This window comes from Bos mutus, chromosome 2, assembly GCF_027580195.1.
Source record: "Bos mutus isolate GX-2022 chromosome 2, NWIPB_WYAK_1.1, whole genome shotgun sequence".
In the NCBI taxonomy this organism is placed as follows: Eukaryota; Metazoa; Chordata; class Mammalia; order Artiodactyla; family Bovidae; genus Bos; species Bos mutus.
This window is the reverse complement of record NC_091618.1, coordinates 29,799,017-29,819,872: the sequence shown is the minus strand read 5'-3', so window position 1 is coordinate 29,819,872 and position 20,856 is coordinate 29,799,017. Positions and strand designations below refer to the sequence as shown.

Here is a 20,856-nt window from a genome sequence, read left to right as displayed (position 1 = left end):
GACACGACTGAGGTGACTTAGCAGCAGCAGCAGCATATGCAGGTCAGGAGGCAACACTTAGAACTGGACATGGAACAACAGACTGGTTCCAAATAGGAAAAGGAGTACGTCAAGGCTGTATATTGTCACCCTGCTTATTTAACTTATATGCAAAGTACATCATGAGAAACGCTGGGCTGGAAGAAGCACAAGCTGGAATCAAGATTGCTGGGAGAAATATCAATAACCTCAGATATGCAGATGACACCACCCTTGTGGCAGAAAGTGAAGAGGAACTAAAAAGCCTCTTGATGAAAGTGAAAGAGGAGAGTGAAAAAGTTGGCTTAAAGCTCAACATTCAGAAAACGAAGATCATGGCATCTGGTCCCATCACTTCATGCGAAATAGACGGGGAAACAGTGGAAACAGTGTCAGACTTTATTTTTGGGGCTCCAAAATCACTTGCAGGTGGTGACTGCAGCCATGAAATTAAAAGACACTTACTCTTTGGAAGGAAAGTTATGACCAACCTAGATAGCATATTGAAAAGCAGAGACACTACTTTGCCAACAAAGGTCCGTCTAGTCAAGGCTATGGTTTTTCCAGTGGTCAGGTATGAATGTAAGAGTTGGACCGTGAAGAAAGCTGAGCACTGAAAATTGATGCTTTTGAACTGTGGTGTTGGAAAAGACTCTTGAGAGTCCCTTGGACTGCGAGGAGATCCAACCAGTCCATTCTGAAGGAGATCAGCCCTGGGTGTTCTTTGGAAGGAATGATGCTAAAGCTGAAACTCCAGTACTTTGGCCACCTCATGTGAAGAGTTGACTCATTGGAAAAGACTCTGATGCTAGGAGGGATTGTGGGCAGGAGGAGAAGGGGACAACAGAGGATGAAATGGCTGGATGGCATCACTGACTCGATGGACATGAGTCTGAGTGAACTCCGGGAGTTGGTGATGGACAGGGAGGCCTGGCGTGCTGCGATTCATGGGGTCGCAAAGAGTCGGACACGACTGAGTGACTGAAATGACTAACTGACTGATGATACCAAAATCACAGACAAACAAACAAACAAAAAAAGAGATAAATTGGACTAAATCAAATTTTAAAACGTGTGTGCTACAAAGTAAAAAGACAATCCACAGGATGGGGGAAAATATATCTCAAATGACGTATCTGATAAGGAACTTGTATCCTAAACATACAAAGAACTCTTATAACTCAACAATAAAGAGGCAAATAATTTAGTTTTTTAAATGGGCAAGAATCTGAAAAGACATTTCTCAACAAAAGATATATCCATGACCAATAAGCACATGAAAAAAATACTCAACATCATCATCAGGGAAATCAAATCAAAACCACAGTGAGATATCACTTCATATCTATTAGGATGGCTATAATCAAAAAGTCAAATAAGTATTCATGAGGACATAGAGAAATCAGAATCTTTATACATTGTTGGTGCAAATATAAAATGGTGCAGCTATGCTGTAAGTTGAGTTGTGTACCCAGCCCCAAAAGAGGTATGTTGAAGTCCTAATTCCTCATCCCTTAGATGTGACCTTATTTGGAAGTAGAGTCTTTAATGAGGTCATCAAGTTAAAATGTGATCACTGTGGTGGGCCTTAATCCCATATGACTGGTGTCCTTGTAAAACTTGGACACAGAGACAGACATACACAGAGAAAAGATGATAAGAGGACACACGGAAAAAATACCATGTGAAGATAAATATCAAAGTGAAGTATCTATAACCCAAGAAACATCAAAGATTGCCAGCAACCCACCCAAAGACACAAGGAAGGCTTCTCCCTACAGTTTTCAGAGGCATATGGTCCAATTTTGGACATTTAAGCCTCCAGAGCTGTGAAACAAGAAATTTCTGTTGTTTTAAGTCAGTTTGTGATACTTTCCTACAGCAGACCTAGAAAACTAATATTAGCTACTTTGGAAAACAGCCTGACAGTTCCTCAAAAAGTTAAATGTAGAGTTAAAACAGAACCCCATAATTTCACTCATAGGTAGAGATAACTAGATAGATAGAGCCAAGAGAAGTGAAAACATGTCCAGTGACAACCTGGAGGGATGGATGGGGAGGGAGGTGGAAGAGGGCTTCAGGATGGGGGGACACATGTATCAGTTCAGTTCAGTTCAGTCGCTCAGTCGTGTCCGACTCTTTGCGACTCCATGAATCGCAGCACGCCAGGCCTCCCTGTCCATCATCAACTCCCAGAGTTCACTCAGACTCATGTCCATCGAGTCAGTGATGCCATCCAGCCATCTCATCCTCTGGCGTCCCCTTCTCCTCCTGCCCACAATCCCTCCCAGCATCAGAGTCTTTTCCAATGAGTCAACTCTTCACATGAGGTGGCCAAAGTATTGGAGTTTCAGCTTTAGCATCATTCCTTCCAAAGAACACCCAGGGCTGATCTCCTTCAGAATGGACTGGTTGGATCTCCTTGCAGTAAAAGTGACTCTCAAGAGTCTCCTCCAACACCACAGTTCAAAAGCATCAATTCTTCAGTGCTCAGCTTTCTTCATGGTCCAACTCTCACATCCATACCTGACCACTGGAAAAACCATAGCCTTGACTAGACAGACCTTTGTTGGCAAAGTAATGTCTCTGCTTTTCAATATGCTATCTAGGTTGGTCATAACCTGTCTTCCAAGGAGCAAGCGTCTCAATTTCATGGCTGCAGTCACCATCTGCAGTGATTTTGGAGCCCAAAAAAATAAAGTCTGACACTGTTTCCCCTAGAGCCAATTCATACTGATGTATGGCAAAAGCCATTGTAATATTGTAATTATCCTCCAATTAAAATAAATAATTTTTTTAAAAAAGAAAACATATATCCCCATGAAAACTTGCTCATGAATATTCATGTCAGCATATTCACAATAACCAAAAGATGGAAACAATCCAAAAGTCCATCAACTGATAAATGGATAAACAAAATGTGGTATACTCATACAGTGCAATATTATTAGGCCATAAAAAGGATGTACCTTAAAAACATTATGTTAAGTGAAAGAAGCCAGCCCTAAAGAACATACATTCTGCTATTCCATTTATATGACATCTCCAGAATAGAGAAATAACGTGGAGATAAAAAGCAGATTAGTGGTTGCTTAGGGCTGGGGCCAGGGTATGGGAAGGAGAGGGGTTGAGGGACAGTTAAAATGTATGGGGTCTCTCAAATGCTGGAGAGGGTATGGAGGTAAAGGAACTCTCCTACACTATGGGTGGGACTGTAAGTTGGTACAGCCACTACTGAAAACAGTATGGAGGTTCCTCAAAAAGCTGAAAAGAGTTGCCATTCAGCAATACCACTGTATACTCAAACTCTAATTCAAAAAGATGCACGCACCCCTGTGTTAACAGCGGCGCTAATTACAATAGTCAAGACATGGAAACAAGGACGTTTGTTTCCATCAACAGATGTCCATCAACAGATGAATGGGCAAAGAAGATGCAGCGTATGTACGTACACACACATGCAATGGAATACTGCTGCTGCTGCTGCGTCGCTTCAGTCGTGGCCGACTCCGTGCGACCCCAGAGACGGCAGCCCACCAGGCTCCCCCGTCCCTGGGATTCTCCAGGCGAGAACACTGGAGTGGGTTGCCATTTCCTTCTCCAGTGCATGAAAGTGAAAAGTGAAAGTGAAGTCGCTCAGTCGTGTCCAACTCTTAGCAACCCCATGGACTGCAGCCTACCAGGCTCCTCTGTCCATGGGATTTGCCAGGCAAGAGTATTGGAGTGGGGTGCCATTCAATGGAATACTGCTCAGCCATAAAAAGAATGAAGTGATGCTATTTGCAGCAACAAGGATGGGCCTAGAAACTACCATACTACATGAAATGTCAGACAGAAAGACAAATATACAACATCACAAATGTAGACTCTAAAATGTGACTCAAATGAACTTATCTATGCAATAGAAACAGACTCATGGACACAGAGAACAGACCTGGTTGCCAAGTGGGAGAGGGAGCTTGGGAGAGGTGGGCTGAGAGCTTTGATCAGCAGATGCAAACTATTATATATAGAACAAGCTTCCCTGGCGGCTCAGCTGATGAAGAGTCCACCTGCCATGTAGGAGACCCTAGTTCGATTCCTAGGTCTGGAAGATCCCCTGGAGAAGAGATACACTACCCATTCCAGTATTCATGGACATCCTTGATGGCTTAGATGGTAAAGAATTCACCTGCAATGCAGGAGACCTGGGTTCGATCCCTTAGTTAGAAAGATCCCCGGAGAAGGCCATGGCAACCCACTTCAGTATTCTTGCCTAGAGAATCCTATGGACACAGGAGCCTGGTGGGCTGCAGTCCGTGGGGTCGCAAAGAGTTGGACAGGACTGAGAGACTAAACACACACAATCCATCTAGAGACTAGATAAACAACAAGGTCTTACTGTATGGCATAGGGAACAATACGCAATATCCTGCGATAAACCATAACGGAAAAGCAAATGAAAAAGGATGTATATAAATGTATAAGGGAGTCACTTTGCTGTACAGCAGAAATCAACACAACATTGTAAATCAACTATACTTCAGTAAAATAAAAAAAAGTTTAATGTATGAAGTTTCAAGATGATATATTGACTGTGATGATGGCTGCACAACATTGAATACACAAAACACCACTGAATCATACATTCTAAAAGGGTGAATTGTATTGTATGTGAATTACACCTCAATAAAGTTGCTATTAAAAAAAAAAAGATGACTAGGAGAGGTCCTTGGCTGCTGAAAGCGCTATTATACACTAGGCACTGGGCTGGGTGCTGACCAAGACAGCAAGGGCAGAGATGGGTCTTCAAAAGCTGCAGACCAGCGATTCTCCAGACTGGCTGCACAGTGGACTCAGCTGGGAAACTTATTTAAATCAACTTTATTGACATAATTTATATACAATAAAGGCATCCCTTTTAAGAATATAGTTCAGTGAATTTGACAAATACGTACTCTGGGTAAGCACGACCACCACAATCGAGATAAAGGACATCTATATACCGTCCAAAAAAAAGTTCCCTCACACGCTTTTGGAAACAATCTTCCCACCACCCCCCAGATCCAGAAAAGTACCACTCTGCTTTTTGTCATGAGAGTTTTGCCTTGTTAAGAATTTCATAAAAATGGAACCGTTTTTTCCATTTGTGTCTGGCTTCTTTCACTAAGCCCAGTGTTTTTGAGATTCATCAGCGATGCTGCGCATAATAAGAGTTCATTCGTTTTTATTACCGAGTAGTATTCCACGGGAACTTTACGTCACGATTTGTCCATTCAGCTGTTGTTGACTAATTGAGTTTTTCCAGTTTGGGACTATTATGAATAAAGCTGCTAAGAATTTATGTGCAAGGGACGTGTTTTCATTTCTCTTGGGTTAATATCTTGGAGTGGAATTGCTGGGTTATAAGGCAAATGCATGTTTAACTTTTTAGGGAATGGTCAACGGCTTTCCAAAATGGTTGCCCCATTTTACACTCCCAACTCTGGCGGCTACTTTCAAAAACCCCAATGCCCGGATCATGCCCCAAACCAATTAAATCAGATTCCCTGGGGAGGAGGACCCAGGTAGCACTATCTTTAAAGCACCCCAGTGATCCTAAAGTACAGACAAGATCTGGAACCATGACTACAGGTCTCGGTGCCCTGAGGCAAGCAAGTAAGCAAAAGACAAATTATATTTGCTGACATCTGTTTCCTCATTCTTCCTTGACAGTGGAGAGGGAAAAGAGAAGCCAAACACATGTCAGCATCTAGTCTTGCCTGACACCGGTGCCCTCAGCAACCTTGGTTGGTCCCTCAAATTCTCCCCACTTTTTTTTTCTGCCCCTGCAGTGGAAGCCCAGAGTTCTAATCCCTGGACCACCAGGGAATTCACTCTCTGCTTCCCAGGTGGCACAATGGTAAAGAATTCACCTGCTAACGCAGGAGATGGGGTTTGATCCCAGGGCCAGGAAAAGCCCCTGGAGAAGGAAATGGCAACCTACTCCAGTATTCTTGCCTGGGAATCTCATGGACAGAGAAGCCTGGGAAGGGTGGCTGCCTACAGTCCATGGGGTTGCAAAGAGCCAGACACTATTTAGCTACAAAACAACAACAGAGTTAGAAGCAGCAAGAAGAATACAAAATAAATATTAGCAACATTTTGACCACTTATTTTGAGCTTGGTATTTTAGTCCAGGTATCACAGAGCCCTACAAGTCAGGTCCTATTATAATCCATGTTACAGATGAGGAAACTGGAGCTCAGAGAGGTTAAAACCCTTGACAGGGTCACACAGCCAGTTGTTAATGTAGAAGACATTTAAACTCAACAGTCTGTTTCCGAGTCCAAAACACTCACTGCTCTCAGAGCAATCGATGGGTCTTAGAGCCATGAACCTCCTCCTGCTATCCTGCTATCTCAGTAGCAGGAAAACACAGCAAGTCTCCAACAACTGCGCAGGGAGGCTGCAGGTGTGTTTATGAGAGAGCAGGAAAGGTGCTATGTAATGTGATTGAATAATGTGACTGAAAGATGAGGGTTAATTATAGGATTTCCTTTCCTTTCAAGCTTAAAGGATGGGATTTAAACCCCTCTGGTACAGGGGAGGGGACCAAGTCATTGCTGCAGCCTCCTCCCTTCATGCCCCTGGTGCAGAGGGAAACGAGGAGCCAGGGCTGGGAAGAGGGTGTTATTGTTGTTGTTTGGTTGCTCAGTAGTGTCCAACTCTTTGCGACCCCGTGGGCTGCCGCCCGCCAGACTCCTGTTTGTGGGATTTCCCAGGCAAGAATACTAGAGTGGGTTGCCATTTCCTTCTCCAGGGAATCTTCCCAACCCAGGGATCAAACCAGGGTCTCCTGCACTGGGAGGCGGATTCTTTACCACTGAGCCACCAACGAAGCCCAAGGATGAAGTGAAGTGGCTCAGTCGTGTCCGACTCTTTGCGACCCCATGGACTATAGCCTATCAGGCTCCTCCGTCCATGGGATTTTCCAGGCAAGAGTATTTGAGTGGGTTGCCATTTCCTTCTCCAGGGATCTTCCTGACCCAGGGATCAAACCCAGGTCTCCCACATTGTAGGCAGACGCTTTTACCATCTGAGCCACCAGGGAAGCCCAAGGGCAGAAGGTAAAGGAAGCAAGGTGAGAAGGGACTGCCTGGAGGCTGAGGTGTGGGTCCCAGCAATTTGCCTGCTCTGCAGCTACCTGGCTCTTTGAATTCTTATCAGACCCGGAATGGACAACCAGCATTTTGCTGGAAGGAGCCACTCTTGTCTGCTAGAACTGCTTTCAAAACAAGGGGGCAGATCAGGAGTCAAAAGAGGCTTTCTCAAACACTGTATCCAGATTAGGGGAACCTGGGTGTGGGCTGCACAGGAACTCTGTGTTATCTTTGCAACTTTTCTGTAAACCAACCAGCCTGGTGGGAAGGGGAGGGTGGGACAAATTGGGAGAGTATGTATGTGAATACATACACTACCACGTGTAAAACAGATAGCTAGTGGGAAGCTGCTGTATAGCACAAGGAGCTCAGCTGGGTGCTCTGTGATGACCTAGAAGAGTGGGGCGGATGGGAGAGAGGCTCAAGAGGGAGGGGATATACGTATACATATAGCTGTTATACAGCAGAAACTAACACAACATTGTATATCATACACTAATATTTTACAAATAAATTTTTAAAAGACAAACTATGTTTAAAATGACAAATAAAAAGAAAACCAACCGAAAATGTAAAATCTCCTTTAAAATATTAAATAAATACATAAATGAACAAATGTATATGGAGACTGTGGAACCCTATAGCAGGCGAGTGAGGAGAAAAGCAAAACAGAAGAAAATCTACTGTGTATATACACACTGTGCACGTGCTCAAATAAAAGTGGAAGACAAATCCTGGGCCATTCATTTTAAATCCTCAACTGAGAGAAACAATGGGGAAAGACGAGGACCCCTATGAGACTTAAGGGTGGGGACTAAGGGAAACTCACAATTTGCTCCCCTGGAGAAATTTATCGGGGGAAGGCGGGGTGAGGGGCGGCAGCGCAGGGAGTCTGGGGGGTCTAGGCAGGACCAGGGAATTTGTTCGATCCCTGGTCTGGAAGCCAAGATTCCACATGCCACAGAGCAACTAACCCCAGGCTGAAACTAAGACCCCCAACTAAGACGCTGCAAAGCCAAAAATAAATATTCTTTTTTAATGGAACTAGCTTTTTTAAAAAAGAGATTTGGAGGGGCAACTAGAGAGTGGGGCTTCCAGGAACCACGATGAAATGCCAGTGCCTGAATCAGCCCCTTCTCTCTATTTGTCTCCGTTTCTCTGGCTCGCTCTCAACTCACTTCCCTTCTCACCTGCTTCCCACCCATTTTTCCCAGGGCAGTACCAGAAAGCTACTGACATCAAAGTGCCCTTAGCCAAGACCCTCCCTGAGCCTCAACAACAGATCTATAAAATGGGGCTCCCATGAGCTCTGCCCACCTCTTAGGACTGAGAGGGTGAGGGAAAATGTTTTGTGCATTACAAAGTTCAGTGTAGATACAGGTGATTAAATGTTCGTAGTAGGTCTGTTCATTATAGTTCCAAATTGGAGATAACCCAAAAGGCAATACACAATGGAATGGATAAATAAATTGTGGTTTATTCACCTACTGGAATACAACATAGCAATAAAAAAAGAATGAACCACCGCAACTCACTAGAACACAAATGAGCCTCCCGGACATAATGCTGAGTGAAATAAGCCAGACACAAAAGTAAACATACTGCATAATTCAATTTATATGAAGTTCATAAACAGGCAATACTAATCTCTGATGTTATAAGTAAGACTAGCAATTACCTTTGGGGGATACTGATTGGAGGGGGGCATAAGGACTGCTTCTGGGGTGCTAGAAATGTTCTAGCTCTTGATCTGGTTATAAACATGTACAAATTTATCAGTTGATGATATGTGAGTTGTATCCCAACTAGAAAATGTAAATGACTAGATTTATTATTTGGAGCATCTTTTTTTTTTTTCTCTCTCTCTTCTATTGGCTGTACCATACAGCTTACAGGATCTTAGTTCCCAGTCAGATATCAAACCCAGGCCCATGCAGTGAAAACACCAAGTCCTAACCACTGGACCACCAGGGAATTCTTTATTTGCAGCATCTTTGTGTCAAGTGGTAGGAGAGCATTTTGAAGGGGTTTTAAAATGGTTTTTCTGCTCCTTCTTTTCTGCTTTCATCTACTCCCTCAGCCTCTCGCTACATAGGAACTTCTTGTTTCTCAACATTCCTTTATTCCACTCCTTTATTTCTTCATGGAACCTCTACTACCAAACAGGCACTATTCTACAAGTTGAGGGCGCATCATATCTCTCAACAGTTCTAAGTGTAATAAACAGCTCAGTCTACTCTGAGCTGAGCACTAGGGCCCCTCTTCCAGCATTTCCTCTCAAACAGCTCCAATTTGCAAAGAATGAGGCACAGAATATACGGGCTTTTTTCTATTTTTGCCTATGGTTCCAAGAAAGGAGAAGATGCCTACTATGTGCCAATGGGCACCTAATCCTCTATAACCCAGCTGACACAGCTGGAAGGCAGCAGAGGTAGAGTTCAAATCCAGGTAAGTCTAATTCCTATGTCTTGCCCTTCCCACCACTCTTGAGACCTTCCAAAAGCCAGATCAGTTTTGCTCTCTTCCTGGAAATCTGTGGAAGTCAGCCTCCAAATGGTCTCAATGATTCTTGTCTCCAAGGCCCTTCCCACACTCAGTGGGGCTAAAGTGGTAGTTGCTCAGTTGTATCCGACTCTTTGTGATCCCAAGGACTGTAGCTCACCAAGCTCTTCTGTCCATGGGATTCTCCAGGCAAGAATACTGGAGTGGTTAGCCATTCCCTTTTCTAGGGAATCTTCTCGACCCAGGGATCAAACCCCGGTCTCCTGCATTGCAATTGGATTCTTTATCGTCTGAGCCACCAGGGAAGTTCCTCTCAATGCGACTGACTTGCATTAACTAACAGCATATCGCAGAAACGGTGTTCGTCTTCCAAGACTCAAGGCTTCCGCCTTATGTTCTTGATTCACCCACTCTGAGGCAGCTACTGCCATGTTGTGAGGGTACTCAAGCAGTCCTACGGAGATGTCTGTGTAGCAAAAAACTGATACCTCCTGCCAAAAGCCAGCCCCAACTTGTTAGCCACAAGAGTAAACCATCCTGGAACAGATCCAGTCCATCAGGCCTTCAGACAACTATAGCGCCAGCTGACATCTGGACTGCCACCCCAGGAGAGACCCCAGGCTAGAACCAAATCCCACCAAGCCACCCCCAAGTTTCTGACCCATAGAAACTGTGTGTTGGCTGCTTTAAGCTACTAAATTTGAGGGTAACTTGTTACATTGTATTGTGACTATAAATAACAGGGCACCTCTCAGAGTCCTGGGTTCATGTTGCAGGAACAGCCTGAGAGAAAGAATGTTTAGGCATCCAGAGCCAGCCACTTACTAGAGGGGTGGCCAGACTGAGCTGAATTTGAGAGGACAGAGGAGGATCAACGTCAGCAAGAATTCCCCAGTGCGTGGGAAAGGAACTGTGAAACAAGAGACCAAACAAAGCAGACATCCCAGCACCCTCTTCACTGGAAGTTTCTCATACACTTCATCTGTCTCAGTAAATGGAACCACGTGTACCCGGTGACTCCGGCCAAAAACCTGGGAGTCATCCCATTCTATCTCTCACAGCCAACACCCCCTCTACTAGCCAGGCTCTGGGCTCTGGCCCACCATGCACCCCAGGTCTGGTCCCTTCTCACCGTCTTTCCCTCAAGCACCAGGGACTATACTGCCAGCCACTCTCACGTGGGCAACGTCAGCCGCCTCGGCCCATCTCCCTGCTCCTGCCCTTTTGCCGGCTCAAGGTGAGAATGGCCTTCTCCAAGTGAAGTGCGGCTTATGTCTTTGCTGCTCAAAACCCTCCAGCTCTCTCCTCTCCAGCGCTCTCTACTCTACACAGCCCTCTTTGAAGTGTGACAAGCTCAGCTCACCTCTGGAACTTTGTACTGGCTCTTTCCGTCTCTCAAATCATCATGTAACATCATTTGGGTCTCACCTCACACAACACTCCCTTGGAGGAGTCTCCCTGGGACACTTAGCCTAATCATCCTCTAACCTCCACTCTAGCTCATTTCCTTCATAACTTGGTTGCCTATTTATCATCTGTCTCCCATGTTCGAATGTCAGTCCCATGAGGGCAAAGGCTTTCTTGGTCTTGTTCACCTACAACAATGTCTGGCACATGGAAAGAGCTCAAAAAACACTGATTTAATGAATCCTGTCTAGAGGCAGGGGGATGGATGAGATGACCTCCAAGTTGATCTGGTTATAAAAGCTGGAGTACAGAGCTCTGCTGTGTGTTCTGGGGCTCACATCACCCTTTCCCAGCAAAAGGAAACAGCAGGGTGGTAGTAAGAACTGTGGTTTTAGGGGAGAGGCTTGCCAGCTGGGTGGAGCTCACAGCACCAGTGGGTCCCATTTCCTACAGAGGAAAATCCTACAAAAGGCCCATCTGTCCGGCCGGCTGGCTGCTGCCCTGGCAGTCCACCTCTCCCCTCCACGTTGGCCTCTTTGGCTGGGCAGAGCAGGGCTGCTGCAGCCTGGTATATTCTGACTCCCAGCATATATGAGAAGTGCCAAGCAGGCTGCACACCACCCCCAGAAGTCATCTTTGTCATCCCTCTGCCTCCACACAGGAGGCAGCTGTACAACAAGAAGCCATCTTCTATCATACTTCTCAGCCTCTCCAGAACACTCCCCCCCGACCCCCCAGCCACCACCATTAGCCTGCTCAGACCCTTCACTGTGCATTCATCCCCTTCTCCTCTCTGACTACATCCACAACTGCAAGAGATGGATGGCAAAGAGGGAGGGGCAGCTAGGGACCAAGGAATGTCTGCCCATAGGCAAGGAGGGGAAGTTTAGAAGGAAGTACAAGGGCCCGGAGACAGAGGTGGGTGAGGGTTTATACTGGGAGACCTTGGGAAAGTCATTCAACCTTTGGGTGCCTCGGTTTCCTTATTTGTAAAACCATAGGATCTTTCAGCCTGTTTTATCCTCTGATAGAATTAAAAGAACAGTATCGATAATGCATTGAAGTGCTTTCTAAGGCCTACAGCACTGTAAGTGTCCACTGTCATTGAAAGAAACACGTGCAGGAAGGAGGGGGCATATTGGGGAGGAGCAAAAACACCAGAAAGTTCTGGGATTAAGAGTGGGAAAACTCTGCTCTAAATGAAGAGATCAAGGAAGGAGATGGAAGGAGAAGCAAAAACTCACTCCCCACCTGGAGTGAAAAGGCTGAGGGGGTCAGAAAAGCAGAAGACAACAGAAGAGGCAGAAACCATCCAGATGGCAAGAACAAGCCAGGCCTTTGACACTTGTGCTGGGAGAGCCTGGAGTTTCCAGATGAAGAGGACAACAGCCCTCAGCAAGGCCTGAGCAAAAGTCCCTCAGGAGGAAGTGGGTCCCCTCTCAGAGAGACCTGCTGAGTCTACAAGGTCTACAAGTGTCACCTTTCTACAAGGTAACCCTTGGCCCTCAGAGCTACCAACTGATAATCATCAATTACCCGCTATGTTTTGAGCACCTGTTGTGTCTCAGGAACTGCGCTGGGCATCACACGTATTATCCCATCTCATCCTCGTCAATGCCTTTTCTTATTCCCACATCCTTAAAAATGAAACAGAGGCTCAGAGAAGTTTACCCAGCTAATAAGAAGCAGAGCAGAAGATGCTCTGCTGGGCTTCCGCTGCTCAAAGTTCCTTTTTGAAGCATCTTTCCTCCTCCTTCCATTCCCTGAACTCCTTCCTAAAAGATCAAGGGTGAATGGCAAAGGGAGGGGTTAGAGGGCAGGGAGGATATTAACAATAATGGAGGAAGGCACGCAGACTGGCTGCCTAGGAAAGTTAAGGCAGGGCATTTCCAGCTCCAGAAAGCTGGGCGCATCTGACAGAACAATTTCCTTCCCAAGTAATCCATCATAATCCAGCCTGGTGTCGCCCCCACCCCCATGACTCCAGAAGGCTGCCACGGGTGATCCATCACTCTTCTGCCAGGGCCTGAGAGGATACAGCCAGCCCGGGGATCAGCCAGCTCGGCCAATCAGGACGAAGCAAACCCTCTGGTCTTCCTGCCTCTGGTTTTTCTCTCCCCCAAGACCAGCCAGGCAACACTGATGAGGAAACCGAGGGCGAAAAGTGGGACACCGCCAATAGAGTAGGATGGTCGCTCAGGAGGTTCCAGGCCCAGAGGTCGCGACCCTGAGCTCTGACCTTTTTCCACCTCACCCCTCCTCCCCCTACCTATCCCCTGCTCCCGCCCTCGCGGTCCTGTGGCTGTGACCCCCATCCCGCCAAATCCGGCCGACTAGAGCTCCACGCGCGGCCCACGGGATGATTGTAAAGCATCCCTCTGCCCCTCCATACCACCCCCTGGAGAATTAAGGGGAAATACCTTCAAAGGCCCTGCCCCCGGAGCTCGGTCTCCGCCAGCCACCCCCCAGCAGCCGCCGAGCCTGCGCATCGCGCCCCCATCCCCCGCTCGCAGCCCCCCGCCCCCAGTCCTCGCCTTCACCTTGACCCGAGTCCGCTCAGGGGCCCAGGAGCTTTGCATAAACAAAGAGAGAAGGAGGGGACGATCGGGGCACCGCCCCCGGCCCGCCGGCGCCCCCGCTCCCGTCCCGGGACCCCAAGCCCGTCCGGCCCTCCAGTCCCCCACGGGACCGGGCGGCCCGCAGCCCCCTTACCTTGGCCTGGCATTTCCGATGACAGGAGAAGCTGCAGACTGCAAGAAGGCGAGACACAGAAAGAAAGTTTAGCCGCGAGGTATGAAATGGAAACTTCGGCGAAATCTCCTCCCACCCCCGCCCGCAACCCGCGCTCGGGAGGGAAGGAGGGACGGAGGGAAGGAGGGACGGAGAGAGGAGGGGGCGGGGGGCTGCCGTGGCTCCCCGGGGCCTGCGGGGCGGGAACGCCCGGGACTGCGGACCCGCGGCCCAGGAGGCGCCGAGGCCCCCGTCGCCTAGAGCCCCTCGGGCGGGCGCGGGAAGTTGGGAGGAGCAGCGGGAGACGAGGGGACCCACTCTGTGGCTGGGTCCTGGCCACCCAGGCCCCTTGCCAGCCGAGCCAGGAATAAGAGGACCGTCTCCCCTTACACACGAGGCAGCAGGCGGCACCCCAGAACCACATCACTCTCATTCCGGCAAAGAGACATACAGACCCAATTCGCGGTCCAGGAGAGGGCCTGTGCACGCACACATACACATTGACACCCACAGACACCAATAACCACTTACACACGGACACTCAGCATACGTGCACACGCAGCACACACAGCCAGCCTCACACACCCACTGGCAAGCCACACACAATTTCATGGGAGACCCTCAGAGTACAGGCTGACAGACTGTGGACACAAACTCACAAAGTTTATGAGAAAACACATGTGAGTTGAAACACACACAGACACACACACGCTCACACATACATGCGCGTGCGCACACACACACACACACACACACACCAGGACTTGCTCTGCCCTCCCACTACCAGAAGTTGGAATCAAATTTCCTGTGGGGTTCCCTCAGCCTGGAATGTCCCAGCCCTGCCCGCCCTACCCCCAGGGCCCTCCACCCAGGATTTGGTAGTCCCCTCCCACCAGGTCCCAGAGATGGGGTGAGGGGTCTCCCGAGCTGAGCTGCTGCACGCACTTAGGCCTGCAAAGGCAGCTGGGCCGTGGAGCCAGGGGCCACCCTGACCCCAGATCCTCACAGCCCTGGTTTCAGTCAGCTGCCTTTCCTCCTGGATCCATAGTTTTGTTGTTGTTTAGTTGCTAAGTCACATCCAACTCTTTGCAACCTCAAGGACTGCAGCCCCCCAAGGCTCCTCTATCTGTGGGATTTCCTAGGCGAGAATACTGGAATGGATTGCCACTTCCTTCTCCAGGGGATCTTCCCAATCCAAGGATCGAACCCAGGTCTCCTGTATTGGCAGGCGGATTCTTCACCGCTGAGTCACCAAAGAAGCCCGAATCTGTAGTTACCCACCCCTTTCCAACCTCATGCCAAACAGATCCCCAGCGAAGTGCAGAGGGGAGACCGAGGCACACATGAAGGCCCAGAGCTGTCAATAAAGCCTCCATGGCTCCTCACATGAAAGCTTCTGGTTTGTCTGCGGTAGTAGGGGGTGGGGCAGAAGCTGGAGGACACTGGGCGGAGTCTGCGATGTGACCTTGGCCAGACCTTGTTCTCCCAGAACCCAGTTCTGGCCACAGCTCAGGCCTGTGACTCAGCCAGTGCTAAGCAAAGCTTTCCTGACCCCACCAGTCACACAATCCAGCTCGGGGACTTCTCCACCCCCAGCCACCCAAGTCAAGTCATGCCCACCCTTCTAGCCTTTCTGCTTCTTTCTCAGTGGTCCCACCCTCACCACCCCAAGTGGCAACCCCCTCCAGAGGGTGTTTCCACTCTGACACCAGCAGCCTTCCCATTCCCATCCCTGAGCCTCCTTTCCTGGCCTTGGAATGTGGAATTGAGAAAGCCTCAGGCCATGTGGCCTGAGCTTTGAAGGCCCTTCCAGCCAGGCAGGCGCCCATTGGGCCAGTGCCTCTTGACCCAAGGAGCTCTCCTCCTCCTCTGCTAGTCAAATGCCAGGTCTTCAAGAATAATAATTCAATGGACATGAATTTGAGCAAACTCCGGGAGATAGTGAAGGACAGGGAAGCCTGGCGTGCTACAGTCCATGGGATCACAAAGTCAGATACGACTTAGCGTCTGAACAACTACAACAAGAATAAGTGCTGGGGCCCTCTGGAGGCCTCTCCAGACACTGTTCCCTCCTCCTTGAAGCCATCACCACAGAGTGTGCTTCTCCTGACCATCTTTCTTCCTACACTTGCTGGCTCCTTCAAGGAAGGGACCTCCTCTCTCTCTCCGTCTCCCTGTCTCTCCCTCTCTGTCTGTCTCTTTCTCTTAAACACGTACACACACACACATATGTGACACGGTGGTGCCTAGTACAGAGTAGAGGCTTAATAAATGTTTGCTGCATTGACCTGACTGAAGATCTCCCCTGGAATTTATGTGCATCCCCATTTAATCGGGCTTCCCTGGTGGTTCACATGGTAAAGCATCTACCTGCAATGCAGGAGACCTGGGTTCAATTCCTGGGTCCGGAAGGTCTCCTGGAGAAGGAAATGGCAATCCACTCCAGTATTCATGACTGGGAAATTCCACACAGAGGAGCCTGGCAGGCTACAGTTCATGGGGTCCTGGGTCTACAGTCCAAGAGTCAGATATGACTGAGCAACTAACACACACACCCATTTAATCATCCCCACCCAACACTTAGTCTTTTCCTGAGCCATAACCCTCCCTATGGAGAAGGCAATGGCACCCCACTCCAGTACTCTTGCCTGGAAAATCCCAAGGACGGAGGAGCCTGGTAGGCTGCAGTCCGTGGGGTCACTAGGAGTTGGACAAGACTGAGCGACTTCACTTTCACTTTTCACTTTCATGCATTGGAGAAGGAAATGGCAACCCACTCCAGTGTTCTCGCCTGGAGAATCCCAGGGACAGGGGGAGCCTGGTGGGCTGCCGTCTCTGGGGTCGCACAGAGTCGGACACGACTGAAGCGACTTAGCAGCAGCAGCAGCAGCAACCCTCCCTACAGCATCTCACAGTCAATCAAAAAGGCATTCCGTAGGGCTTCCCTCCCCAGGCTTCCCAGGTGGCTCAGTGGTAAAGAATCTGCCTGCCTATGCAGGAGACACAAGAGATGTGGGTTCAATCCCTGGGTTTGGAAGATTCCCCTGGAAAAGCAAATGACAACCCACTCCAGTATTCTTGCCTGGAGAACCCCATGGACAGAGGAACCTGGAGGACTGCAGTGCCTGTTGTCGCAAAGGGTCAGACATGACTGAGCAACTGAGCATGAACTCAAGGGCTACCCTGATGGGCTCAGTGGTAAAGAATTCTGCCAATGCAGGAGACACAGGTTCAATCCATGATCCGGGAAGATCACACATGCCTCAGGCATCTAAGCCCGTGTGCCACAACTACTGAGCCTGTGCTCTAGAGCCACAGCTACTGAAGCCCAAATGCCCTAGAGCCTGTGCTCCACAACAAGAGAAGCCTGCGCACCACAACGAAGAATAGCCCCTGCTCGCCACAATTAGAGAAAAGCCTGTGCAGCAGTGAAGACCCAGAATAGCCAAAAACAGTAAGTTAAAAAATTTTAAAGACATCCCTAAGGGTCCACTCCAGGCCTCCAAGCCCAGTCTAGACACTGGAAGCACAGTGAGAGCCAGGACTCCATCTTCTTCCAGCATCAGACTTCATACTCCTGATGTTCACAGCGTGCATCAGGCTCTTTCCTACCTCAGGGCCTTTGCACTTGCTGTCCTCACTGCCTGGAAGGCTCTTCCTCACCCCAGCTCTCCACTGTTCACTGATCCACATCCATCTTCTACTTCTAGAATCCACTGAAAGCTATCTCTTCCAAAGAGTCTTTCCATGACCACTCAAATTACAGTAGGCTCCCCGTTATTCTTTCTTAGCAGTACCCTGATAAAAATCCTCTTAGCACAGCTCACAATCTGAAGTCATCTTGGGGAATTCCTGCTTACCTGTATATAGTACACCTCCCCACACTAGACTGATGAGGGCAGGGAACATGTCTGTCTTGTTCACCCTGTATCCCCAGCAGCTAGATCAGTGTGTGCTACAAGCACACGGTGCCAAACAACATCTTTTAGAAAAAGTCCCACCCTCTGGGCAGCCCAGCCCCCAGGACACTGACAACCTTGTCTTTGTGGGAATGGCACAAAGATGTCCTTTCTCCAGGTGGGCCCAGCCCTGTGCCTGGATGCATGGCTTGGTGAACAAGGCACAGACTAATTCCAGGACTCTCTTGGGCAGGCACCCTCGGCACTGAGCGGCCTGCATGACTATACAGGGCAGCCCTGCCTGTCACACAGTGGGCAGACACTCAGTAAATGCCCTTGAGTGGAGGGCAGATGGGGAAATCGTTGGGCAATTGCAGTACAATGTGCTGAGTGCTCCCTACGTGCTGGAATGCAAAGAGCTTGTCCTTGAAAGCTCTACAGTGGGGAGCAAAGAAATACCTCCCCAGCCTCCAGCTCAAAAGACAAAAGCTTGGCAAATGGAATTCAAGTGGCACGTTCCAGGCAGCCCCAGTGTGGTCAAGCCCCCACAGATGAATTTTTATGCCTTAAGAAGCACCTGCTCCCAAACCCAAGGAAATCCTCTTGCCCCGAGCCCCCTCCAGGGAAGGCGCCTTTACAATCTTGGTCACCTGTCTCCGGTATTCTCCCATAGGGCAGTATTCCTACTCTCCAACTTGCATCCCTCCTGCTGTAATTTGAAATATGCTGATCAGCTGGCTTCTCACTTCTCTGATCAATGATGCGTTCAAATGGGTCACAGAAAGGGAACCGCAGCAGGCAGCCTCCAAGGTGGCCCCAGTGTGAATCACCTCCCAGTAAGCACACCCTTCTGCAGTCCCCTCACACGATGAACTGGTTTATAGACCAATCGTATATTATAGAAAAGATAGTGTATAACCTCTGAAGCTAAGTTATCAGCCTTTGTCTCCTGGATTGCTCACTCTCGGGGAAGCCAGTCACTGTGTCATGAGGACACTCAGCCCGATGCGGGGGCCGTGTGGGGAACAACTGAGTCCTCCTGCTGCCAGCCAGCACCAGGTTGACTGGCACACAACTGAACCACCTTGGAAGTGGATCTTTACTCCATCAGGCCCTCTGATGACTACAGCCCCAGCTATCTTGACAGTAACTTTATGAGACACCCAAGTCCAAACCACCCAGGTATGTGGGTGAGGCCCTACTTATGAATCCCTGACCCACAGAATCTATGTGAGAGAATAATTTTGTACTTGATGTAAACTGCTAAGACTTAGGGTGATTTGTTACACAGCTACAGCTAACTAATACAGATACCAGAGCACAGGATCCTTCAGAAAGCAAGAGGCCAAAGGCTGACGCTGAGAACTAGTACTAGAGGCCATCCTTTGGGTCCTTCCTCGCTCCCTGAGTATATGTATATTCCTCTCTGTAATTCCTTCTTCCCTTTCATTACCTTACCAAGCAGTCAGTCATCCAAAGAGGCTGCTGAGTCTCACACCTCCTTTTCTACCACTGTACCAGTTCCGACCAATTATCCTTCCCTGGGCCACATTCCCCCTCCAGCCTTGTCTCCCTTCAATTCACTGAGTCACAGGCCATTCCAAGGAACAAACTGATCATATCACACCCCTGCTTAGAACCCTCTGTCCAGCTCAACACACTTATTAAGCCTACGTCTTGCCTCCACCTCCAGCCACTGCCCATAAAGAGATCTGTCCCTGCCACACCAAACTCCACAGACTCTGAGTCAACAAGGCTTATGTCTGGAATGGTGAACTCCCATACATCCTTCAAGGCCCAGTTCAAAATGCTCACCCTGGATAATAAAGCATTCAAAGATGGTCCCTCTCTCCTCTGTGCTCCAAGAATCCTCAACCCACAACAAAGCTCTTATCACCTTGGAGGACTAAGCATTCCGTTATTATTTGTTCTCCCCCACATTCAACTGTTTTAAGACAGAAAGGGAGGTCCTTTTTAACTCTGTAGCTTTGTGTCCTGCCCCTTCCCCTAGTACTGGGTCTGGCATAGATGAGGCTCAATAAATGTGGAGTAAATTTCAAACTGGAAGGATTCTCTGCAGCCTAAACCCTTGGGACCAGGGCTGACATTCTGAAGCAATGGAAAACATGCAAGTGAGGGTAGGGAGCTTCACTCTTCAGCTCCACCCCCTGCGGGGAGAAGGCAGGTGGGGACCACAGTCAGTCTTCCTAAGTGCTTCAGGGCAAACACCACCTACGATCAAGCCTGGCAAAGGGTGAGAGCGCTGAAGGAGTTGATTTATCCTCACCTACTCCCCCAGGGCTCCTGCTTTCTATCTACCCACTTTCCTACCTGGCTGCATGTAGACTGACTCAGCTCAGACGCAGGTCATGCACCAGCTCTGTGATCTGGGACAAGTTACTTAACCACTCTGACCCTTCATCTCCTCATTTCTAAAATGGGGGTAATAAAAGCATCGACCTCACAGAGTTGTTGTGAGAACTAAATAAGTTAATATACCTGGCCAGCCCAGAGGTTGTTCTGTATAAGGGTTAGTTGGACCAGCAGCATCTCCATCACCTTTGTGATATTAGATGGAAAAACTCTGAGTCAGGAGAACTGGGTTCTAGTCCTGACTGCTATTACAGCTGTGTGACCCAAAGCAAGTCACTCCCCTCTCTGAGTCTCAGACTTCTGCTCAGAAAATGAGGCAGCCAACTAGCAGCCTCCAGGGCAGATTGGGCCTGGGCCCTTGTCTTCATTAACTGCCTCAATGTTTAAAATACAAAGGCTTCTTCTCTCAGCTGGAGTGCCATGCAACAGAGCAGCTCTCTCTGGATACTTGGTGGCCCCACCATGACCTGTCCACACTCACTTGCCTGCTTTAAAGTCCCCTGCATCTCTGACCCCTGTTCTAGGGGAACAAGGGCAGAACTCCAACCTCCCCCTCCTAGCACCCCTCAGATATCCTGGACACGCATCTCAGGATCAACGCCACCTGAGCACACCCACAGAAGGCCAGGGACCCTGCAAGATGAGGACCTCTGGGGAGGGACCCTGTCAAACCAAAGCTCCATGGAGCCCAGAAGCCCCATCTCGGCCAGTGGGTGTCAACACTGCCCCTTCACAATAGAGCCTGAGATGGAGCCAAAAGCCTCGGAGTGGGGAGGGGTCTGTAGGTCACCTGTGGGGAGGAGCAC

The 20,856-nt window shown here is 48.8% G+C and overlaps 1 protein-coding gene across 10 annotated transcripts in view; it reads right to left on the bottom strand.

The window, feature by feature from the left end:
• Positions 1-20,856, bottom strand: part of TNS1 (tensin 1) — a 216,245-nt gene that overhangs the window by 175,795 nt on the left and 19,594 nt on the right. For all 10 annotated transcript variants that reach the window (XM_070386865.1, XM_070386851.1, XM_070386857.1 and 7 more), the window contains one exon: positions 13,761-13,798. In XM_070386865.1, coding sequence (XP_070242966.1) covers positions 13,761-13,798 — 38 coding nt within the window. The remainder of the gene's footprint in view (positions 1-13,760; positions 13,799-20,856) is intronic.